The sequence below is a fragment of the Branchiostoma lanceolatum genome, chromosome 16 (genome assembly GCF_035083965.1).
Source record: "Branchiostoma lanceolatum isolate klBraLanc5 chromosome 16, klBraLanc5.hap2, whole genome shotgun sequence".
Classification (NCBI taxonomy): Eukaryota; Metazoa; Chordata; class Leptocardii; order Amphioxiformes; family Branchiostomatidae; genus Branchiostoma; species Branchiostoma lanceolatum.
The window spans coordinates 7,279,159-7,293,233 of NC_089737.1; the positions used below are offsets into that span (position 1 = coordinate 7,279,159).

At 42.6% G+C, this 14,075-nt stretch overlaps 2 protein-coding genes across 2 annotated transcripts; both read left to right on the forward strand.

Annotated features, from left to right (window-relative positions):
- Window positions 1-4,475: 4,475 nt before the first annotated feature.
- Window positions 4,476-7,447, forward strand: LOC136421995 (uncharacterized). Its single transcript, XM_066409595.1, has one exon. It carries the CDS (start codon window positions 4,661-4,663, stop codon window positions 7,274-7,276), a length of 2,616 nt encoding a protein of 871 aa, XP_066265692.1. The 5' UTR covers window positions 4,476-4,660; the 3' UTR covers window positions 7,277-7,447.
- A 3,594-nt stretch (window positions 7,448-11,041) lies between these two features.
- Window positions 11,042-13,444, forward strand: LOC136421996 (GTPase IMAP family member 8-like). The gene has a single exon (XM_066409596.1). The coding sequence runs from the start codon at window positions 11,080-11,082 to the stop codon at window positions 13,006-13,008; it is 1,929 nt and encodes a 642-aa protein (XP_066265693.1). The 5' UTR covers window positions 11,042-11,079; the 3' UTR covers window positions 13,009-13,444.
- Window positions 13,445-14,075: the final 631 nt, after the last annotated feature.

Genomic DNA, 14,075 nt, shown 5'->3' on the forward strand with positions numbered 1-14,075 from the left:
CAGTCATACGCCAAAAATAATTACTCAAGCAACTGGATAAGATTTTGAAACAGTCAGACGTTTCAGAAAGAAGATTAATTCAAGACAAAGTTTATGCCAATAGTTCAATTAGCTACTGTTGTTCTAGTACAGTAACTAAATGTTGCTTGTCCGGGGGTGGGGGGTGGGGGGCAGTGCATAAACTTTGTCTTGAATTAATCTTCTTTTTGAAGACTACTTCAAGACATCCTAGATTGTCTTTACCTCATTAACATATCTATTCAGAGTCTTGGTATAAAGCTGGCGTTCTCAGTCCTATCGTTAGCCACTGACGAAAGACAGTGGATACTGTCTGAAACGTCTGACTGTTTCAAAATCTTATCCAGTTGCTTGAGTAATTATTTTTGGCGTATCTTATTACCTGGATGTCTAACCTTCATCAACGTAGTAAAGCAGTCATCCTCTATTGAAGTGGAGCATGATGCAGGTAGTGCAATGCGGCTTCGCCGCAGCTCGCGTTTGGGCCACTGAGCAAACCGCGCCCGGGTCACCCCTACTCTTCCCGATAAGTGTGTTGGGTTATGTTATGTGCAGAGGTTTGACGCTTGCAATTGAGGCTTTAATATGCCTTATGAATGTCGGACAACTCGGCACCAGGACAATTCGGCACCATGTGTATGTTTACTATGCAAAGTAACGATTGTTCGAAAATCTATGTAGGTATACTCAAATATATATTTGAATTAACGTTATACTATTTGTTTTTTCAAAACCAAATTTCAATCCTACTTTGAGGGATCCGTTTTTTTCTGTCAAAATGCCTGAAGGTATGGGGTTAACTTATAGGTGCAATATGACCAAGGTCGCGAGAGGGTGCCACTTACTGGTCTTGATACATGTACATCGTCTTCTGATACAAAACAACTTATCCCCCGATGATAGAACAATGAGAACGAATGAAGTGTTTATGATACAATCATAGAGTGAAGCAGTCGCCCCATGATACAATGTTCTGTGCGTTCAATTGATTCTAAAATAGCTTGGTGGTCACTTAGATGTTTAACAAAACATCTAATGGCTGAATAGGCACGTTCATGTAACGTTACCTGTGACCTCACCGCTTATAATCAGAGAGCAAACAAAGTGACGTCGACGCCATGTTGGCACATTACTCCGTTGCACCGTAGCAGCCTTTGTGTAATATTAATAACGTTACATCACGCAACTGTGCTGCTTTGGGAAAGAGTACATTTTTCATTGCTTGAAGGTGTCAGTACATGTGGCATGATTTGACTCGCTACAGTCCTACGGAAAGTGGGTTGGTAACGTTATATCAAGGTGTTGGTGTGAATAAGGTTGGTGACATGTTTGTTGACTTGACTGGGCTAACATATGTTTCATTTTTAGTGTTGAACGGGGAATGAGCAAGTGGTAACGGGCCAAGTATGTAATATGTTCCCATGATTGGGATCGCCAAAAATGTTTCTTGGGATATCAAGAGGGCCTCGGGTAGAGACTATTTTAAAAAACGAAAATATCCCTTTTACGGCTTTTCAAAGGTTAAGGTTGCTGACCTTCCGGTAAATTGCTGTTAGTAGAATTGTTTATTTCCCTAAAAACAGCCTTGTTGCAGCCGTGATGTTGACTTTTCAGGCCTGTATTACGTGACAGGAATACACATTATTGGTGCTAGGGTGTTAACGATTTTTCAGAGTTAGAATTGTACGTTGGCTACAATATGAAAATATTTGAGTTGGCTGTTGAGATTTGTTTAACAACCGGTGCAAGAGCAGTAATCGAACTTTGGACCCTGTCTCACATAATTAATAATCCTCGCAGGTCATAACTGATTCCATTTCTGCAATTGTACAAGTCCCAGATCGATCTAGTTTTTCACCCAGAGAGTAGCAGATAGAAGAACGTAGTTCTACATTGCCACTTTCATAAGCAAGCCCAAATATTACTGTACCATAAGTTATTACTTTAGTGTTTAGTTACATAGAGTATAATCACAAGACAATTTTGTTAATTGTTCTTAGATACTTGGATAGAATGAGAATTCTGGCACTTGACTATTAAATCTGAATATAACTCATTGTGCATATTGACAGAATCACTACAGAACAGTACAAAAAGGTGTACATGAAGTCTCGACACTAAATTGGAATATTCTGATATCATTGCTTTAATACTTTACATCTGAGTACAGAGCGATTTACTTTCAGGGATAACTGAGGGATAGTTCATCATAGCATACCAGGATCATCTACATATCAAAGCTACTTTGTCATATAATCAAGGCTTTTTAAGGCTGAATAAAGAACATTTTCATCTAATTTTTGTTTCAACGGGTCAGATCTTGTTTGTTTTTTCTTGTCACTCTTGCCGAAATACAGCCAAGCACCCGAGAAAATTGGAGCAAACAACATTGACTTTTGTAACTGATCCGTTTCTTTTCTTTTTTCACTTTTGTCTTTTCAAACGCCTGTAATCTTATCCCTTGCATTGCAATCTTGTTAGAGTCTGGTTCTTTAGTATGTATAGGGAGTCAACACGCTATTCATAAAACAAACAAAAGCAGGACGCCGTTGCCACGCTGTTGACACATTACCAGCTTTTCCATCACAATACCATGGCATACTTGAAGAAGAGGTTATCACAAGTTCATCTATAGCTTGTCGCTCTTACTCCCCACCCACTGACCCAGTCCAGTGCAGTTTCGTTGGCTTCTCGAAAGTCTGTGTCTGTGCAGGTGGGTGAAAGTCTGCAGCTGTACATCAGATGTTGTTTGGGGGTCCTCACCGCAGCCGCAGGCTGCACTGTTGGTCTTCCCCCACCGTAGCAGGTTGTCACCTGTCCTGGGCACCTTTGACCTTGTCCCTTTTCGGGGCAAGTCGACCCCCCAGTGTTTCTGTCAGCCAGGCAAGCTCGTTCTAAGTTTTTCATGTACATGGAAAGGAGGTGGGAAGGGTTCTAATGCATGATTGTTTGATCAAGTTTGAATAACCTGTTGAAGTATAAATGTCATCACTTGTTTGTTGGGTAAGATAAGCCAGGGAATTATCATTAAGTAAACTTTAAACTAGGCAATTTACAATGTTGACATGACAGGATTATTGTGTGTGTGTGATGACCATAAAAGAGGATTCGAGATAAAACGGAGATCCCTTTGAATCATTTTTGACGATCCTCGCAGGTAGGAGCTCTCTATTCTCCAAGCAGAGGTTTCGGTGGGGGGGGGGGCGGCTAGGAGTGGCTGCGACTTGTAATGTTTCTCTCCCTCCACCTCTGCCACAAAACGGAGAGGGAGGGAAACGTTAAAAATCGCGGCCACTCCTAGCCCCCCGACCAAAACATCTGCCTGGAGAATAGGTAACGTTACAAGTACATGCAACGCCATAAGGAAAGAAAAAGAAAAGTGATCTCGATCCAGTTTAGCTCACTGAATAGCTAACAATCATTCCACGGGTCGTGACAGAGAAGACAGACACTATGTACAGTATTTACAGGTTCATTCTACCATATATGTTGTGTAAAGCAAAGGTCATTATGCAAAATTTGGTAACATATTTGTGGCTTGCGCCCAACTCAGGCCTAAATCCTATCCATCTTGTTTGGTACATATAGTGGCCAGTACACAAGTCGTCACAAATGCATACTGTCAGAGCATTGATTTTGTTTCATCAACGCTACCGTGCCAAGCAAACAAAAGAATGCAGCTGCGCATATTGCTGACGATGACCTTGCGCCTGGTAGGGTCAGACCACCTGTCAAGCAGCTGGGCTTTGTATTGAAATCCAGTGAGAGTAAAAGGCAAACGGGCTTTATAAGTGTACTTCTGTCTTTGGGTGAATGGCAAAATAACTTTTCTGATGGACCAGGGAAAAGAATTCTTAAAGTGATGCGGTCTGAGTAAATCCATTCTGTATATAGAGAGTAATATATCATTATACACAAACAATGTACAAGGTAACAGTTACTGAAGCAACTGGATAAAATTTGGAAACGGTCAGACGTTTCAGACAGCATCTGCTGCCTTTCGTTAGTGACTAAACGAGAAACGGGAGTTACCAGGTTTATAACTCAGAATTGATCTGTTAATGAAGTTAAAACAATTTCAAGAAAAGGGTCCATTGGAAGGCAAAGTCAAAACAAGGTTGCATGCTAATAAGGTAATTAGCTCCTGTTGTATAAGTACAGGAGCTAATGTTGTCTCACGGTACTCGCATTTTTCTCCATGGTTGCTTCAGTAACCGTTACCCTACGTATCTTATTACCTGGATGTCTAACCTTTTTTTTCTTCTTTGCCTCACAGAATATGAGCCGACGTGCCCTGACTATCAATCGACATACCCGTGGCTACCTTTCTGTGAACGTCGACATATTTCAAGTAAGAGCAATTTCTGCTCATTTCCTACTTGAATATTGAGCATTCTCAGTGTAAACTTTGTACACTAAAGTTACTTCTCTTCACTTGTTTCAGGAAAAACGCGTGTCTCCTGTGGATCGATGGCAAGATGGAGAGTTAACCTTCCAAAAGTAACGACTCTGTGGAATAGCAAACCTGCACAGATCAATTGTCAGAATGTACCACCTCTGAGCCCCCTTATTCAAGTTCACCTATCAGTAAGTCTATACTATTAAGACTAAAGTTGCAATTATTTGCCACACTTCTGGCACCATGGCATCTACAAATCTGTCACGAGAGAATGTGCGGGACATTTTGAACGCCAACAGACCAGAGCTTATAGATTCAATTAAGCTGAACATAGATCCTATACTGGATTATCTAATTCAGGACGACGTCATATCTGAACCAGTTAAGGACAGAATCAAAGCAAAGCAGCTACCACAAGACCGTGCCCGAGAACTTATAGACCATGTGTCTTCAGCAGGCTACAAAGTATACCTGTCATTTAAGAGAGGGCTAAAGGAAACGAAATTAGACAGTATTTTGGAAGCAATAGAAGCAACAGAGAGAGAAATCGAAACTCCTGTAAGAAATAGGCAGCATCGCTGTCAATCTTACCCAAGAGCAACCGTGTCTCGGTGCTCGCCAGAACAAACAACTACCAAACAACCTCTTAGGCAAACTAAATCGCTCCTTTCTGAAAGTTCTTCCACGGTCAAAAACCTCACAAACCTCTTTGAAGGGTCTTCTGCAAAGCAAGACGATACAGGAAGAAGAAAGATGGCTACCAGTAGTGAACGTTGTCATTCGTCAAAAGGCTCTATGAACGTCACAGAATCTTCCATGTTTAGCAAAGGTTTTGCAGACAGCAGTGTCCATGTGGATTCAGAAGATGATCTGTCAGAAGAAACAGCACTAAAACAGGTGACAGGTAGCTTGAATGATGTAGAAATTTGCAGGCACGCTGACATCCCAAATACCCAAAATAGAAGGTCTGTCAATATGTTGCTTGTTGGTTGCAAGGAAAACGGTAAAAGTTGCACTGGTAACAGTATTCTCTGTGTGGAGCGCTTCATGTCAAAACGTAGAGGCGGGACAAACAAAGCCAGCTTGGGATTTGGGTATTTCCAGGGACAATATGAAGACATCCAATGGGATATAAAAGTGGTTGACACGCCTGGTATTTCTCAAGAAATGTCAAAATCAGAATTTGAAGAAATTGTGAGTGGTGTCAAAATGTTATCTGGCGAAGTCTGTTCCAAGAGTTTGTCTCAGAAGACACCTGGTCTTGATGCTATTGTTCTGATCTGGTCATATGATCATTCAGACAGAAATGTAGAAGGTGAATTGCAGGCATTTGAGTCCCTTCATAGATTGTTTGGTGATGCTTTGTATAAGCATTTGGTTATTGTAGTCACACATGCACGTGATCTATCTTCAATAGAGGAGTACGTCGAGGAGTTGCCTGCATCATTGAGAGAGATAGAGAGAAAGTGTTCGGGGAGATTAGTTACTTTTGAAAACAAGTCGGAGGACGTACAGCATAGTAGAGAGGAACTTTGCAATATCGTGTACAGTCTGTCAAATGGGAATCGTCACAGGTACACCGTAGCAGATTTGTCACCCATGTGTATAATCCCTGAAGGAAGTGAGATCCGACTTGCACTGATGGGGAAAACAGGTGTTGGAAAGAGTAGTACAGGTAACAGCATTCTAGGCTGTGAGAGATTCACCATCTCATGCTCAGCATCTTCAGAAACGTCTGATTGTGGTTACCATCAGAGAAAGGAACCTCGTAAAGTGGCAGTAGTGGATTGTCCTGGGGCATTGTGCACTGATAAGGGTGTGTATGACAAATATAGACTTGTTGATCAGCTATCAAGGATAGCTACGATTTATAACACCAAAGGAGTTCATGCAATGTTACTTGTGATCAGTGGAAGGCAGAGGTTCACGCAAGAAGACAGGGACACTGTTCAGTACCTAAGGGCAGTGTTTGGAGACAGGCTGTTGCAGGATTACACTGTCATTGTCATCACAGGTAGAGATGAAATAGAGGCAGACAAGAAGATGGGGGGCGATGTTGAAACCTACCTCTGTAACGCTCCAGAGGACATGCAGGAAGTGCTAAAACTTTGCAATAATAGAGTGATTTTCTTCAACAACAAGACCAAAGACGAGACAATCCAAAGGATGCAGCTTGTAGAGCTCATCAACATGATTGATGACCTTGTTCGCAGAAACGGTGGTCCCTACATTGATGAGAACTTCCAGGAAGGAAAAGCTGTCGCGGGAAATATTGCACGGTCAAAGCAGTGTCTCAAAGCCAAGTCCACCTCCCAACTACCAACCACAAGGACCAGTTTGACATCATTATCGTTCCCGGTTGAGAGATGTCAATCTGTAGAAGGAATCCTGTTACAGCTAAACGAAGTGTCCCCCGGCCTGCTATCGATAGAACAATTACATCCGGCTAAGCATGAAGTTGAAACATCAGACTCAGATGAAGATGAAGCTTCCGTTGATGAAGAGTTCACGTCCATGGAAATCAACAGAAGCCATGAGTTACTAAGACGCCAAACACGTAGCACGGTCAGTTTGGTAGAGGACCAGTTGTGTGCGTCTGGCATATGGGTAAGTCAGGAGTCATATGAGTGCAGGGGAGCCAGTGCTTTCCCTCTGTCTCCTAGAGAAAACGTTCTTGGCCATAACGAAGACAGTAATGCCGCTAACCCTGACGTTGCAGAGGAGAGGGTTAGACGAATCGCTGCAGTGACAAACCTGCGGTTGACAGAGCTGTGGCGAGCAATTCGTAGGAAGCTTAGATATTGGAGGAAACATAACTCAGTGGCTCCTGTTCATCAGAAAGAGGGTTGGACTGGATGATAATCCATCATAAAAAGGGTGCCCAGAAACGAGGATAAAATGGCGTTAGGAGCTTATAATGCTACCTCGAACTTGTGAAGCAGTTGGGGTAAAGAAACGTTTGCATTATCTGTTGTTCAAGTGCATATCCCTCGTAGTTGATAAGAAAATGTTATTCAGCTGAGTTGAAAGTTTGTTGCATTGTATTACCGAGTTTAGTGTCTGTTCTGAATACAATACGATGGATATTGAAGTACAATGGTGTCAGAGTTGTGTTTTTGTCCAAATGAATTCGCATTTACTATTTCTTGTTCTTAAACATGCAAGCTGAATAGGAAAACCCATGTATTGAAAACCACCCAACATGTATTTCCACATGCAAATTTACTGATGGTAAGATGTGGAAATTGATAATAATACCGTCAGTAGATTTGAATTTAGAAATACACGTTTGGGTGGAATAAACAGAAATCTAATGAACGGTTGAAAGATAGGAGAGTGAGGAAGCTGCTAGAAAGACGCATTTGATAGCACAGAAAAACTGTGTTTGCAGACTTACACTTAAACGCTTAGAGAACATGAACACACACAACCACCAGTGGACTAGGATCATACTAGTAGACAAGTGAAGTGGCCCATTGGCTACAGAAACTGAGGTAGGCACCGCCTCTATTAAGTATTAAAACGAACACTTCGAAAAGGAGGAAATGTTCTTCGCAGTATATAAATCATTAATGTATTGATATAGCCGTCTCGTCCCTTTGACCCCTATCCAGTCACGCACCCACAAAAGGGATTCCAAGTAAGCTACATTGCAAAAGTAGCCTGCGCTTAAACATCGCTCTGTTGCCAGTTTGTATGAAATATGTGAGTAGTGTATAATGATGTTACACCGCATTCTGTTCCAGTATGTTCTGCAATACTCATTGACAGGGTTTTATGCAGTGATAATGAACTGAGTAGACAATAATGGCGTCTTGCTAAAATGTTGAAGGGCAGGCTACTAAGTGTGAACAAAGGTCAATGTCTCCATGGTTAAACAAATGTTACGTCATAGCTCTAGGGGGTTGGCAGCTCGTTTGATATATGATAGTAGTGATACATTCAATCCTAAAGCCCCCGTCACAAATCAAGAAATTAGCTCGGCCGACTTGTCGGCGAGCTCCAAATGGCGATTTTCGGGCGAAGTACGACCGACGTCCTGTCGATTCTACGGGCTTCGGGCGAATTTTCGGAGCTCGGCCGACGTTCGCGTGTCACTGGAAGCTGCGCTTAAATTCAGCGAGGCCTCGGCGACGATTTTTGAACTCGCACAGCTCGTCAACAGTTTGCCCGTAGCTCGCCCGAGCAACGCCCAGCGCTCGGCCAATATTCGGGCGGGCATCCGAGGATTTTAGACCCGATTTTTGATCGGTCGGAGGTCGCCCGAACTCTTCGGCCTCGTGCGAGCCTCGCACGGGCCTTGAACAATAATCGGACGACCGTCGTCAGTGTTCCGGCCGACTCATGAAAAGTAAGGCGTGCTTCGGGCGAGCGTTGTGCAGGTGTTGATGGGAGCTTGGACGGGCCTCGGCCGAACTCCTTCTTGTTTATAGATAAAAGGAAACGACAGTTTGGTTTATAACATAAGATGATAAATGATACTGTAATATTAACTAATACTAATTTCAACTTGTCGAAGAATGCTGCCAAACTTTTCTAATGAAAGACAATTCAATGCAAAGTTAAATTTTCATTAAAAAAAAAATTATAAATAAAATGTTGACACCGAAGACAATGCTTCTTGTTTCAATTTGTATATTAATGAACTGGGGCTTGACTTTTGAGGTTTGACTTCACTTCCTGAGTTTTTTTCTCCACAAAATGACTAGTTCAAAGTCCACTGAGTCATTATAGATCTATGTTTGTCTGCCGAGGCACGCCCAGGCGTCGCCAGGGCGTCGATAGGCTTGTCAACGGTCGGTCGAAGCTCGGACGGCGTTCGCCCGAGCTTCGGTCGATTTCTATTTGGTGAAAATTTTTGGATCGGGGTTAAACGACTGATCTGTTGACTTTGTGGCTCCTGCACTTGTATTTTGATTGGTCTATAACACAATTCCTCTTTGTGTGATTATTTTCAGTGTGCCCACCTACTTCACTTGTGCCCTACAGATTTGCCACAACTCAGAAAGTAAAGTTGGTCCAAATTTGAGATTGTTACCAGGCCATTTGATCCTGACTTCGTCCGTGTCCAAGAGATGGTACCGTCTTATGTGGGATTTATGATTATTAGCGTTCGACGGACGTCGCCCGAACTCTGTTCAATTTGTGACGGGGCAGGTTTTCAGTGAAAAATACGGTCGACGCTCGGGCGAATTTGAAATTCGGCGAGCTTCCGGCGATCTACAAAATCGGCCGATGCTCGCATGAATTGTGACGCCGGCTTAAGGAAAATTGGAGTCCAAAAAGGAGGTGTGTATTATATCAGAAATCAAAACTTCAGACCATGACAACTTATCACCAAATGCTAACCTTATGTCAACTATCATCCAACGCAAATTTCTATACAGTCCTTCTTCAAATACCACCCTCCAATCAAGTCACTTCTTTTTTAATCCATTTGGCTTAAAAGACCCAGCTGACGATCATTCCACTATTTCATGGGGGTGCCAAAACTACAAGATGAAGAAAGGCCTTTTTTCAACTGATTTTACAGGTACATAGTCCTTCCTGTCATAGCCACCACTAAACTGCCAAGATTTACCCACCCAAGAAAGGTTTTTTAATGGTTTAAACCATTCTTTATGTTTACCTCTCTCACACTTAGGTCATCTAGGCGCATGCGCAATAAGTTTTCCACCCTCTATCGATCAAATGCACACACTTTTTTATTTGATTGTTTATCAGCCATAGCTTGAGCCGGCCAGGGTCCCTGTAAGGACACAGTATCCAAAGTAAGTTCTCTCTTTTACTTTTGCTAGCACTCTAGATTTTCTCAGCAATACACATTATGAATCGCCGTTACACTGAAAGATGGTGCTTAGTCACTCATATAATGTGAGACATGAACGTTTTATTGCTGAGCAGGCAGCTATATGTGTTAGTCAGAGTTTGCCTGGGTGTTTACTGTATTACTCATGCGGCAGCCAAATCACAGTGGCTTAAAATTGCGAACGTAGCATTCAAATACAAAAGAAAATGTTGACCACTTTTTATTCACACAAGTATCATTACACGTCAATAGCAGTTGACAAAAAAAACAATTATCTAGAATTCATAATCTGTCTGAACATGCCTTTACTGAGTAACTGTTGGGAATTCCCAGAGTCGGCCATTGTTGTAACCTTTGACCATTTGCAAGGTAAGCAGGTCCCGTACCGAACAAAGGTGATAAGTCTTGCGCAATTCTTTGATACAAAGTAGGGCTACAAATCAAACGTCCATAAATCTAAACATTAAACCCTAGCTACCGTAGCAGACATTTGTGGGAGGCACAATATCTGGAGACCGAACCTACCGGTCTTTCAATATCTGAACCTTATCATTTGTAACGATGCACTGTAGTCTAAATCATCCAAACGGTCGAATGTGAAAGTAAAACTTTTCATTGTAAGCAAGACCATACGAAATCAATAACTTGTTTGGTGGACTTTTCTTGTGGAGGGGGGGTGGTTCAAAGACCACAGGCCAAGCGAGGCCGTAAAAACTTTCCTTGTTAAAATATGAAAAATTTGTTGTTACTCAGCGGTAGTTTGTTTAACTGATGACCTTTCATTTTTCTCAAGGCAAAGAGTTTAAAGAAGACTGTTGACTGGTCCAATAAGGTGGAAGAGACCTACCGAGCCATGGCGTTTCCTGATATGTCTAAAGCCCTGAATTCAAAGAGATCAGTGCTGAAAGAAAACCTCAGGAAGTCTACAATAGACAGTGTACTCGATCAATTGGTTGGCGAGGAATTGATTGACACTGCAGAGTACCAAAAGATCCGATCACAAAGCACCGATCACGACCAGGCAACAGAACTTCTTGATTACATCATGACCCGCGGACCAATCGCCGTGAAGTCATTTCACGGAGCTTTGAGGAAGACGAATTCTTTTCTGGCAGAAGAAATTGACTCCGCTTTCGAGGAAAGTTTGGCAAACAACGTGGCCGAAGTGGATGGTGCAGGACACTCATCCAACCAAGCTAAATCAAACACATGGCCCCTTTCTGAGGCCACGTCTTCTAGAAGCACACCATCAAACACATCTGCTTCCACATCGCAACTTCCTCAAACTTCTCAAAGCCAGCTAGAAGCATCTGGGGTCTCTGAAGATGCCACACGCACAGCTACCCCTCAGCCAGTAAGCTTCCTGGTCGTTGGTTGCGCAGGAAATGGAAAAAGCGAACTGTCAAATGCTATCATTGGACATAAAGGTGTATTTCGTGTCAAACGAAAAGCCAGAGATGGCACCACGACGGCCAAGGGTAAATGCCTGCTTCGTCGAGTCGACAACGGCTTCTGGGAAATGACTGTGATAGACACACCGGGTATATCTAAAGAAATGACAGAATCTCAGTTTCATGAAGTTGTAAACGGTGTCGAGTTATCTCGTTACGGCCTGGATGCCATTATCTTAACCTGGTCTTACATGAAATCCTTTGACAACGAAGAAAGAGAGTACAGCGTATTCAAGTCACTGCATCGTTTGCTTGGCAATGGTTTTCTGAGTCGCCTTGTTATAGTGATAACAGGTGCAGATGATGTCACGATGTCAAAATCTGAGATTCTAGAAGGGCTACCAGAGTGCATGAAGGAAATCGTACAGCATAGCCAGGGTAGAGTTCTGTTGATGAGTAACACATACGACCGTGAAACTCTACTGAATCAAACATCTAAACTGATCGACATGTCTTTGAAGCTGACTGAGAAAAACGGATCAACCTACACGTGCAAGGACCTGTCTCCGAGATGTCAAATCCCATCGGGTGAAGAGCTTAGACTTGCCCTGTTAGGGAAAACTGGCGCCGGCAAAAGTAGCACTACAAACAGCATACTCGGACAGCCTGCCTCTGCAGTATCATGCAGCTTGTCGTCGGAAACGAAACACTGTTTGCGTTTCACAAGAGACAAAGGGGACCGTAAGATTTCTGTTGTAGACACACCAGGGATACTTGACACAGAATGCAAGGATGAGGAAACTGCAACTCTTCTCACTGAAGTAGCAACAATGTTCCCAAATGGGTTACATGCACTGCTTCTTGTTGTGAACCATGCTAGATTCACAAAGGAGGACGCTTTGGCGGTGGATCTTTTGAAACATGTCTTTGGCGAGAGGTTCCTTCAGTATTCTGTCATGGTAGTCACCGGTATGGATGTGATAGACGAGGACGAAAAGGTAAGAAGTAAGCAAGACTATCTCAAGACAGCACCTCGTGAATTCCTTGACGTGCTCAAGGAATGTGGCACGAGATGTGTCTTCTTCAACAACAAGACAAAAGACGAAACGCTACGAAGAATACAGCTGTGGGAACTTGTGACATTGGTGGAGAAAACAGTTGAGCTCAACGAAGGACCGTACAGTGACGCCTTCTTCCGGAAAGAACAAGAAGTGCAGGACGCCAGCACACTTGGCGAGAGTGTTGCAGATGGAGAAAGCCCCGCAGAAGAGACGCCTAAGGGCACAGAACACTGGCATGTCATATGGAAGAAAATCCTTCATCTCATTAAGAGTTGGAGAAAATCTAGAAAAGTTAACCCTATAAACATGGACCAGGTGCAAAATGTATAGATCGAGGGTTAAACCAAATACATTGTTCTTTGATGATTGCAAGTTGGGATTACACATCCAATCATAGCCCAATTTGCAGTACTGCTCCCGTCCGTATCCAGAAAAGTGAAAAAGGAGACCCTCAGATTGTCAAATTTCCGTCTTTTCGGGAATGGAGAAATCACGGAAGACTCGCAAAGGGGTATCAGGTTTTGAGGCTTATTTCACTTTAAACTTGTAACTGTGATCACAAGCTAGAATTACGATCTAAGACATTTCGCCAAAGATGCAATGGGATTATAGGTGATAAGTTATATATTTCTATGTTCCCTTTATATCTTACCGATAAAATGTTCAAATGTACAATTCTTGTAATCTAAAATTGCCACCCTCTGAAAGACAAGCACATTCATATCTAAATCGCAATCTATAGTTTGCAGGTTGGTCCTTCTTGTATCATTTTGTCGTCTGATGTATTTATTATATACACGGATGAACAGTTGAGTAAAAAGCTAAATTTGTCATAGAAAATCGGATAAGATCTCCAAGCAGATGCTGGGGCGAAAGATAGTTATGTTTTCTAAGCGACGACCGGGCTTCTCTGGCAGTCCATTGCCGCATATAAGCGGGTGAACAGTTGAGTTAAAGTTCAACATTGTCAAGGGAAGCGAATGTTGTCCACATATATCCTAAAATCACTCATTACGGACAAGTCTTAATGTGTACACGAATATAGGTGGCGCTTCGACGGTTGTGACATGACCTCCACCCCCGCACTTTAAAAAAGGCCTTGCTATGCCAACGCGTGTTTTGAAAAGTCTTGCAGGTTATGCTAAATGTATATGAATACCTCCAGACCTGTTTGGCCGAGTGTTCACTTTCTTAAAGTGTAACGCCTTGAATACTTTCGCAATTTACCAGACGGGAGTATATACCCTATTGGAGCCTAATCTGCAGTACCGTTCCCGGCCGTATCCAGAAAAGTGACAAAGGAGACCGTCAAATTGCAAAATTTCGATCTTTTCGGGAATGGGGAAATCTCGAAAGACTCGCAAAGGGGTTTGAAGTTTTAAACCTTATTTGACCTT

Bases quoted from the DNA above. Each gene is read 5' to 3' on its own strand.
- LOC136421995 (XM_066409595.1), top strand. From the start codon at position 4,661: ATGGCATCTACAAATCTGTCACGAGAGAATGTGCGGGACATTTTGAAC.
- LOC136421996 (XM_066409596.1), top strand. From the start codon at position 11,080: ATGGCGTTTCCTGATATGTCTAAAGCCCTGAATTCAAAGAGATCAGTG.